Source organism: Rhinoderma darwinii, chromosome 11 (genome assembly GCF_050947455.1).
Source record: "Rhinoderma darwinii isolate aRhiDar2 chromosome 11, aRhiDar2.hap1, whole genome shotgun sequence".
NCBI lineage: Eukaryota > Metazoa > Chordata > Amphibia > Anura > Rhinodermatidae > Rhinoderma > Rhinoderma darwinii.
In genome coordinates, this window is record NC_134697.1 from 23,338,631 (window position 1) to 23,349,830 (window position 11,200).

Genomic DNA, 11,200 nt, shown 5'->3' on the forward strand with positions numbered 1-11,200 from the left:
CAAATATACATGTATAGTCAACCATATATATGCTGATTCTGGTTGGCAGATCAACAGCATGATCCTCAAATCTAGACACCATTGATCAAAACCCAACCTATCATGGAATTCTTCAGTTAACAACACCCATCTTCTAACCAGTTCTTCAAATATGTTTGATTTTCCTAATAATCAAGATGACAATTCTAGTCAGACATGGTGGCAATACCTGTGTTAATATTGGGTCAATGTTGGCAAAAAATATAATTAAAAAATTTAATAATTTAACAAAACAAGATTCAATTGTAAGTGTGGGAGCCCAGCCAAGGCTCGCTGAATCCCTTATTTTTAATTGGTGGGTGAGAGTCTGTAGGATCTGTGAAGAGGGAATCCCTGCACAATGTGCTGAGATGGGACAAACAAGCATCAAGCCCTCTGTCATAGCTGATTAGGGGTGGGGTAGTGTCAGCGATGGGGCTCCTTCTTCTTTCTGTTAATCCCTGGCTGGAAATAATAGCTAATTGCAGTTATAATGGGTATCATGTGCAACATATGACTTTTTTGTGAACATTTTGGGAATTTTTCTTGCAGTTTTTCGTTTTTCAAAACCGATGAAGCATTGACTCTTTTTTACATGACCCTTAAGGGGATTTTACACTGGGCGATTCATATAACGCACGTTGCCAATAATTGCAAAAACAGGGTAGCGATCAGCAGATGAACGAGCATCTGCTGATGGTATGGTTTTAAAAAAGTTAAATATTATCGTTGTCGGCAGCGCGTATTCCTGGTGTAAACAGGGAGACGTGCTGAGCGATCGGGGTAATGACCGCTCGTCCCCATCCATGGCTCCGTGTGACAGGAGCAAACAAGCAACGATCAACGATGTCTCGTTGATCGGCGCTCGCTGCACCGGCCAAAATCGGCAAGTGTCATAGGGCCTTTACTGTGATGTTGATTTATGTATCTTTTAAATCAGAGAAGTAAAGATTTTATAAAAGAAACCTCAACGTTTTGTTTCTTTTTTGTGTTTTGCAAGATTTTTTTTAATAATCAAACTTCAGATAAAATTACTAAAAAGTGAAATTCACAGACAAGAAATACTTTAATTAAATATTGTGTAAAATGAACATTTTATACAGTTAAATATCTGAAAAAAATGTACAGATAAAACAATCTTATTGTAGGGTCTTTAACAGTAAGATCTACCATTTAGTGAAGCGTCCATTCTGGAGACAATGTGTGAATTGACTAACTAATCTAGAACACAAACAGATTGCATTAATGAAATAACTTGCAAATGTTTTTAACATGTACACATGACCTCTTTTTTTTCTTTATTTGAACCTTTCCTATACAAAATAAAAACGAGGCTTTTTTTTTTTTTTTTTTTTTTTAAAAGTGTCTAGATTTTTTCCATTTAGCTAAGCCTATCGGCTTTCATAACATAAATGTGCAAAGCATTTCAAATCTGTGTTATACCATAGCTTCCACTATTTTAGAAGGCATTATTAATATGCAATTTGCCTAGAAATTATAATAAAATGTCTCTCCTTTTTGTTTAAAAATGTAATTCTGCTGCAGTTTGCAAAAGTATTCACACCGCTGTAATAGCAATGCCTATAGTGCAAAGGAAAAAAAATATTAACCATCACTGTTACAAACTATGATTTTGGCACTAATAAGTTGTATTGTTTACCAAGAACATCTCTCCAATTAAAAAGTCTCAGCTAATGGGACTTGCTACAAAAATTCCATTAAAAATATATTTAAAAAAGTTGAGTATTACTGTGAATTTGTATGAAACCTATAAACAGTGCATGAGATTGGGAGTGCAGAGTGCAGCAGAAGATAGACGCAGAAAAGGAGTGACATCATTTTATACCAGGATTGTGCTTTTTTTTCTCTATTTATTTGTAGTTTTACACCATAAATCATCGTAAATGACGTGATGATAAGAAATCATGGTGTAAGCCTGTAATAAATAGCACAAAATATTTTTTTTTATTTTTTTTTTTACAAAAGAAAATAACTTTAAGGCATCAGAGAAACTAATGTGGCAAACTTTTTTTTTTAATCAAAATATCAGTTGTGAATTTTATATTTAAAATTTTCGGCCTCTGAATTTGTCCAGTAAGCACAGTATTTACTATGTGGCAAGTCTTATGAGTGGCAGCTAAAATGATTTTTACATTCTATTAAAAAAAAAAATTGAAAAAAATAAAATAAACATACAACCACAAAGCCCATTGTATTTGTGATTGGATAATCATGCACATTTTGTTCTACTAATATTAATTACAGCCATGTGGCACAATTTTTTTTATTTTTGACTATACAACAAACAACTTTTATTCGAAAAAATCATTTGTTCAGATAACTTAAAAATAATATAAAAATAAAGAATGAATTTGACTTTTCCTCAAAATAAAAAAAGGACGGAAAGTCTAAACAATAGCACATTTCTGAAAGTACAAATTAAATTTATGGACACCATGATTCATTAAAAAGAACATACAGTATGAAGGCAATCTTTCTTGGCTTAATGCTGTTTTCTCAGCACAACAACCCCAGCCCAACATAAAAAAAATGATAAAAAAATAACAATAATTATAATAATACATACATACATACAAGAACAAAAATAAAACAATGGAAAGCAATATACAAAATTTCAAAGATAAATACAATATTTATAATTGATATGTTACAAAATAAATTCCCTTAGTGACTGCAAGTGTTCACGTGAAAGAAAGTGTCAAGATTATTTTATTCCCCATAAAAATGCATAAGGAATAAAATAGGCTCTCAAATATTTTAAGTGGATCTGGAAAAAAAAAAATTCAAGACAAGTGTATAAATATTTAGCTACAACTTTGGCAAAATCACAAAAGTCTACAATTTTATAACCACATACAAAACACATTAGGGAATAAGGTTCTAGAAGTCAAAAGGACAATTTTCTGGTACAAGAAACATAGACTTCACAGTAGCCTAAGAATGCAATAGTATACAGTGCGAGCAAGAAGTTGAAAAAAATGATGCAGGTCACACTTGCTTAACAGGAAGCTCTAGCAGTGGAAGTATATTGGAACCAACAGACAGTAGCATCTCCCTCTGTCAGTGTGCTTGTTGAAGGCAAGAGAATTCAATATCAAAGTTACAATTCCTAACTACAATAAGTTACAAAGTTCCATTTCATTAAGATGAAGTTAAGCAATGATAAACCCTTTCCCCGCCCAAGTTTCCCCTTTTACCCCACCCTCCCCAATTTAAATGATTCATATATTTTTATTTTTTTCCAGTTTGATGGCTCAAACCTCCTTGGCCCCCTTTTTCACCACAAAAAAATATTTCACATTATAGAGATACACAACCATTGTGAGTCCAATAATGAGTACTTGAAAAATGTTCTGAGGCATTTTTCATCAGTGTTTCATGATAATTCGGAACGGTGCATCCACAACGCTTTTGTCCCAACATAGAGCAAGTACTAGACATAGCCAAGACATAATCGGAAACTTTGTACAAAATAGGCGTCGCTTTTTCCCCCATCTTCTTCAGGATTGAGAAAGGTGAAAAATATGAGTCGACAAAATGGAATTGTTCATGAAGAAGTTGATCGTTTTGCAGGTCGAGTTCTAATAAGTTCAAATAAAATCTTTGTAAATCAAAGAGTTTGTAGCATTTTGCTTCTCGGTGGTTTTTTGTTCTGAAGATACTGGTTCTCGACAGTACTCCTTAATACACTAAATGTGTCCCCTGAAGCTTTCTTCTGAAGCTTGATGCTACAAGCAAGTAGACAAAAGTGACTTTACATTGGTGGAACTACAAGACCCGACATAGCTAGAAGAAAAGAGGAAAGATTACATTAGCTTAACAGGCCTACACGTTCTCTATTTTTCAGTGTAAGACCTAAGGTTTATTTGACTAAATGCTTTATTTTATCGGGGACTCTATTCTGAATTTTTTTGGTCAAATTTTACTTTTCAATAAGTTGATTTGTTCAATTCTGCTGCCATTTGGTTGAAAAATAAATATAACATGTCATTAATTGGTTATTTCTATAGATTTTTAACCAGAAGAGACCCTGGAGAGATGTTCTCCAAGTTCTGGGAAGACAAAGAAGCTTAGGCCAGTCTGGTTTCAGAAAATTAGAGGCAGCCCAGACTACTTCATGGCTTCATGGTCTGAGTCTGCTGATCTTGTGGAACTTGCCCACTAATGTGATGAGAGGGTGTAAGAGATGGGGCCCATAAACATACATCTGAGACATCTTACTGAACCCATGTGTATTGGGTGGAAGATCTGACGGAAGGAATGTCAGTACACATTAATAATTTTTCCACCATGTTGGAAAATCTATGAGATATATTTATTGCTCTTGGACCTTCAGAAACACTAAATATCAATCAACTAAAAGGCCCAATTTTGAACTTTTCATCAGATGGAGATGAACTATTGGGCCACGCATGGCCATCTAAACAATGTTGTCAAATAAGACACATAAAAAGCCGCAGGCTTCATACTGGATAGTTGTAAGAGTGGGGTCCTTCAAGGGCTCGGGGCATAGTTAAGTAAGATGTTGTGCAGAAGTAGTCAGCCCATCTCTACATATCATGAATTTCTCGTACACTTAGGGCCCATGTACATAGCACAGTCTCATTCATGGACCATGTATAGCGTCACACAGAGTCCCAATGGTTCCGTATTACGGAGCCCCAGGCTACTGTTAGATGCATTCATGAGACACCATATTCTCCTCTAGAAGCAATACTACTACAAGAGAATATTTTTATATGGCATACATTGAAACATGCCCCAATTTTTTTTCTCTTGGACTCCATATGAATCTATGAGAAAAAAAAACTCGGTGTACCTCCATATTTAATTAAAGGCACATGGGGTACTGTATGGGCCCATAGCAGTCTATGAGCACCCCATTATGGATTTGTATGACTAATTTTCAACCATAAGGCAGCAAACAAACAAATAACAAGCAAATCATTTTATTTTTTAATTTGGGGAATATGCATTAAAAAAGGGAGAAAATGGGGTGGACATCCCTTTTATGTATCTTAAAACCTAAGCTAGTGTCTAGCTAGTGAACTATAATGTAACAACAAAGGACATTTAAGCAAGGAGAGTGTTCTGACATTTTGGTGCAAAACACCCTGCCTCCCACATATGATATTTCTCTTAGCGTTTTGCTAATAGCAAACAGTGGCCCAGACTCCCAGGAGACTGGTCATGTTGACAGCTGAAAAACAACATGGTCAGTACTGGTAATGTCAGATGAAGCCAACTCACTCACCAGTCAGGACCAGACATTTCTCTAGTTCTAAATTAAAATCTTATGAGCCAGGGCTCTCTTTATTTTCCTTACTGCTCGGGCCCACTGGGAAAACCTGGTTTGTGATACATAGAGAATTATTATTTTTTTTACTTTATCATGCAGAATTATTAGGGAGAAAATCTCAAACCCTACAAATCCTTAATAACAAAACGTGGCTGGAGATGAACAATTGCAATTCATACATTTTTCCCTTTCCTTCATTAAAACTTATTTTTCCCCTCACTAATTTATGTGTAAGATTAATAAATTTGCTTATGTAGTGATCTAAGCTTCAATTTCTCAGTTCATTAATCCCAACGATATTAATTTGTTTTAGGAATACAGTTACCAGTTTATGGCTAATAAGACTTACGTCTTGCATGTATACAAATTTTCTGTAACGTTGAATAGGGAAATAATTTTAATTTAGCACTTTGCAAGAATCGTAATAATTGTTATTGAAAAATGGGCCAAGTAGATCATTTTCTGCGACCAAAAATAAAATGTTTTATTAATGTGCCACATAGGAGCTTAATAGGGAGCAGATAATTTTATACTCAGATATATGATAAAAAGAGCAATTAAATGCAAAGAAGAAGAGTGTTGCTGATATATGCAATCTGATTGTTTGCCATGGCCAACATCACTCTTTTTCCGTAGCATTAATATTTTTTCATGGAGGTGTAAATTCTAAAAAAAAATATCATATATAATATAATTATGCTTATTTAAAGAAGTTATCTCATGAAGACAATGCCTTTTGCAATTGAAGCCATCTCAGTGATCACCTGATTGCAATGGGTTCGGCTTAAAAAAACCCCGGCGATAAGCTGTTATCGCTGAGGGTAGCTTTGGTCTTCCTCCACAGTGGCCACTACAGGGGAACTGTAGTATTACATTGCGGAATGGGTTCGCCATAGCAAGACACACTTTGTTAGCACCTCTCCGATCTGGCTCATACAGGGAGCTCCTGAGCGGGGCCACCCTCTATGATGTCCATATGTCCTAATAGGGCATATGGAGAGGAGTTGTCTGAGTGACTTTCCGATCTGAGGTTTCTACTTCTACCCATTTTATATCGGAATATAAAAATTCATACAACACTTTAAGTAAAAAATATATAAAACTTTATAGATAACAGTATTAAATTATTAATTGGTTCATATTTATGAAGCACCAGGCACCTACACATAGGAAGACTCTAATTTCAAGGCCAGAACTAGTATTCATGAGAATGCAGCCCATCTTTGTGGCTAGAGACATGGGGGATATTATAAAGGCTAATGCAAAGGAAAATTGGAGTAGTTGCCCATAACAAGTAATCGAGTCTTCTTATTTAAGAAAAATTAGATCTCTAATCTGATTGGTTGCTACATGCAACTTAGGGAATATTTGCATTCGCTCTTACACGTCCCCTCCATTGACTCCATTTGTTCCCCAGTGGGCATCCTGTGGAAATTCTATTAGTTCGGGCCAAAAACAAACATTTTTGAAAAATTCCTGTGTGTAGGTGATGGGCCCATCATAAAGCAATTGAAGTGGGATATCATGCAATTCAGGATAAGGTCTCTATCATTATTCATATCTATTGATACTATGGTTTAATTGTACATACATTTTGAATCATGAAGTCTCTGGTGTTTTGTGCCATTCTCAAAGCAAACGCCCAATGGAAAAAGGACAGAGATGCCACTTCCTATACATGTAGTATACCCTCCCCAACCTTCTTCCTCTCCAGATTCTACATTTAAAAATATTTTGAGAAATAACATATGTTCAGACTGTTACTCAGATATAAATTATCGCTGTGTTTTCGGATACAGTTTTTCTTTAAGACGTCAATATTCACATTACATTATGAGCAGAGAAATTGGAGACATAGGGATTAATAGTAAAGTTTATCTTATGAACATAAATCCTATGAGTTTTTATGAATAATATTTTGCCACATAAATAGTTATTTCGCTTTTGTGAATTGTTAGTTTTGCAAATGTCACATTTTAGACCATTTATGTTTAATTTATACTGATTTAAATATATTTTTTAGATCTTTTATTCCATTCAACTGGAAGGAAGGAGGGATGTTGGTATTTAGTAAAATAACAAATATGTCAATTGTAAACGGTTCTTTTTATGAAACATTAAAAGATGAAAATGTCTCACATTATGCAGCACTGGTTCTAGCTTTACGAATTTCAACATTTTTGGAATGTGGTAGTATAATACATGTCTGAAAAATAAGAAACATACTTGATATATCTTGCAGCATTGAATACTATCATAAATATCATGGACTGTCATAAGACTCTAGTCACCATTTTTTCAGACATTTAGAAAATGTGGCAAGGAAATGGATTTATATGCAAGGGAATCAAGGAATGGCAGAACATCAACACATCACTATGATAGCCAAAAATATGGAGGAAATCATGGCTTATTATATGGCAGAAGAGTAGCTTGATGGGTACCAACACAAGAGCTAATCCTCAGCCATTATCTAACTTCTGATGATGTCACATGCCCCTTATGTGATTATGTCATGCTGTATGGAATCTATGTACACAACAAAAAATACTTATTAGTAAACTGATAAAACATGATACGTCATTGTGCTTATGCCCAAGAGGGACCCATATACTCCTCTAGTAGTAGGGACTCAACTGTGCCTCTTTTTGCCAAGCCATTATTATGAATTGCATGTGGATTACATCTGGTACAATATTATTTTGCTATGAAATGGAAGCATACGAAGCTTCCCCAGGAAGGGATTGGCAACAAGAAAACCCAGTGGAGTGCATTGGATTGCTGGACTTCCAGACCAGAAATGGAATGGGTTTAATTGGAAGATTTATTAGGTTAATGAAAGGGCCAGAATAGTCAAAATTATCACATGAGCTGGCACAGGTTATATGTTAACAGAAAATTCTCATCCGAAGCTCAACTCACCTTGAAGTCCATTGCCGTTTGCACTGGTGCAGGATGGTGGAGGGGAAGCTTGGGGCCTGACGACTGGAGCAAACGCACTCTTTTGTTTTACTGCAGAGATTACATTTGCAGGTGAGAATGAGAAAATGCCGTGTGTACTGCTACAGTTTGAAGGGAGGGTGACCGAGGAGGCTGCCATTGTAGGACTTGACGGTACTACTGCAATAAAGCAAAAATAATCAGGACTCAAAAAGAGGTTTTTTTTCTACTTCTCTCATGGCAAAACATAAAAAGAGAGTTTAATTGTCTTGCCTTATGAGTTTGGGAACAGTAAATAAAGTAAAAAAATAATAGTGCAAAATAGAAATAAATAAAATTTCCGGCATGGCCACTCTTTGGATAAAGAAATTTGGGGGGTGGGGGGTGGTTGTATATAAGATATGTCCATTGACGGGATCTGTTGCACTTATGGTCTTGTCTAAGCCTATAGAGTGCTAACCAAGAGTCCTAAAATACTATATTGTATGTGAGGACAATCCACAGCCCAATCTCAATTGTACTGTATGACTGAGCCCATCAGTAGTAGTGCCGAATGTTCGTACTTTCCAAGTTTTTTCTGAATTCTTTGTCTCCAGGTAGAAATATAAATTAGGTTTATCTGTATGAAAGGGTTAGCTTAAGTTGGCCTCTTCCGTTGTTCCTATCAGACAACATACTGTATAAGATATACAATGATGTGTCATGTAAATGGATTGCAATGAACCACACTCATACTGTCCACACAACATTCTTTCTATCAGAATTAAGCGCATGGCATGAGAATAGTAAGAAAATCTTACAAAGTCCCCAAATTCATTTGTTGTAGAGTATGCACCACGTAACTTATGTGAAATTATATTGGCACACACTATCCTTGATCATTTATGTCTTTATTTCAATTGTCCAGAATGTCCAGCCTTCAGTCACCCATCCTTTTATTCAGTAACTCATAGCAAAAAATGACAACAAAAAAACAACAACATAAATAAATTAAAAATAAAAACAAATAAAAATGTAAAACAAAAGCAACCAAATTAGAAATAGCTGAATGCAGAAGAATTAAGAAGAACACTCACTGCCATAAGGAGAGTTGGCGGATGAGCCGTTGAGGAACCCAGGTGAGCCAGGAACTCCTAAATTGGGCATTCCAGTGTTTCCATAGCCATTCATGCTATTGCTGACTGTGTTGTAATTGGACTGCTGTGGGGTGCTGCTGGGAACGTATCCTCGTGGTGATACACTGCTTGTATTACGACTGTAGCCTACTGTGAGAAACAGCAACCCAGCAAACAAAAGATAATGTTACTATCATTTATAATAGACACTTCTGCTTCCTTCCCCGTGAATCCACATCAAATGCTACACAGATTTATTGATCACGCATGCTTTACTTCACAATGCCTCTTACTGCCCTATCAAGTGTTGCAGTTTAAGATAACCTTATCACACCAGCCCTGCTTAAATCATCTATGAGCACACACTATGTTGTTCCCTTGCAGGCTTAGACAGCCAACAAAAGCTTTCTTCGATCCAATTGTGTCAGTTTCTTTCGCATTGCTCCTTAGTAGCAATTATCAACAGGCTTGATTCCTGGTTTGTACCAACATAGAAGATGAACTTTCAGCCTTTTCTTGAGACCTTCAAATGCCACCACTGACAGCCAACAACTTGTTTGTTACACTGATTTCATCTTAAAAGGCTGTTTTTAAAAGACAGGATGGTGTTACCCCTCTAATGACTTCTATAGTCCTACATTAAATTTACTTTAGACCCTTAACTTTTACCCATATCTTATGTGCTACTCTACTACATCGAGACAGCTCATTACCATTCCTTAAATGCCATTACTAGTGCCAATATAGTTATTCTATGCAGAGATAAAACAATACATGGCAAGTGCGGAAAGAGGTGGGGGTAAGGATTATGTTGACTAGGGACAGTTTAAGAGCAATGTACTGATTACATCAACCAACGTGAATAGATATTAACTAAGCACCATGAGCAGCATATGGAATTAGGCTTTGCATAACCACATACCTTGGTCGTTGGCTTGCGATGTCTCGGAAACATTAACTGCTAGCTGGCTGCTGAACGAGTTTACTCCCATCATGCCGCTGTGAGATGGAGTGTTGGCAAGCGAGGGGATCTGGTTGTGATTGCGTGGCACACTGTATAATGCTTCAGCAATGTCAGCTGCTCGTTTCAGGATTATCTCCTACACAGCAATAAACGTAGACATTGTTACCAAAGTGATCATACGTGTTTGTCTCAACAGCCATCAAACAAAGCTTCTCCTAGTTTGGAGCTATCAGATGGATGGAAGAGTCAGTAGAGAGGACACATCATTGTCTTGTTTTCTTAGAAGACGCAGGAATATATTACGGCACGGAATATGAACCGGACATAGTTATTCTAAATAAGACTGTCAGTATATGTACATTTGTATCAGGGCAATGGCATGACTGTTACAATTTAGTCAAATATTTTCTCTTGCCTCTACTTGGCAGGTTTACTGCAGGCTTTGCTATTAGTCACTGTATATTTTGGACCCAGTTCAAGGTTACTCTCTCGTCTTAATGATTGCTTATGCTTTTGGCACCTTACACCTAATTGTCATTTCTGATAGGAAAACGAGCTCTGAGAAGAAAAACGGAAAAGATGAAGCTTTTTTTTCCCCCATCGGTGCTTCTCATCACATTACACTGCCCTTAAGGTGGTTGGCAAAGGCATACATTGCAAATAAGATTGTATTGATATCTTGCCAGCCCTTGCACACTGTGGCTCTCTAAATTGCGTATTTCTGAATGGATTTTCAAAGATGCATTAATGACTTGCCTGGTTGTTGTGTGGCATTCCGTACAAGGCTTCAACAAGGTCCGCTGCTCTCTTCAGTAACACTTCCTGTCGGAGGAACAACAAGAG

At 36.3% G+C, this 11,200-nt stretch overlaps 1 protein-coding gene across 17 annotated transcripts in view; it reads right to left on the reverse strand.

Annotated features, from left to right (window-relative positions):
• Positions 1-3,242: 3,242 nt before the first annotated feature.
• Positions 3,243-11,200, reverse strand: part of EBF3 (EBF transcription factor 3) — a 132,551-nt gene continuing 124,593 nt past the window's right edge. For 3 of the 17 annotated variants that reach the window (XM_075843142.1, XM_075843146.1, XM_075843145.1), the window contains exons 12-17: positions 11,114-11,179; positions 10,316-10,493; positions 9,355-9,543; positions 8,261-8,458; positions 6,930-7,055; positions 3,243-3,767 (exon numbers count right to left, since the gene is read on the reverse strand). In XM_075843142.1, coding sequence (XP_075699257.1) covers positions 3,721-3,767; positions 6,930-7,055; positions 8,261-8,458; positions 9,355-9,543; positions 10,316-10,493; positions 11,114-11,179 — 804 coding nt within the window. In that variant the 3' untranslated portion in view covers positions 3,243-3,720. Of the gene's footprint in view, positions 3,826-6,929; positions 7,056-7,477; positions 7,545-8,260; positions 8,459-9,354; positions 9,544-10,315; positions 10,494-11,113; positions 11,180-11,200 lie in introns of those variants that run through there. The other 14 variants (XM_075843157.1, XM_075843156.1, XM_075843158.1 and 11 more) reach the window with 9 other exon arrangements.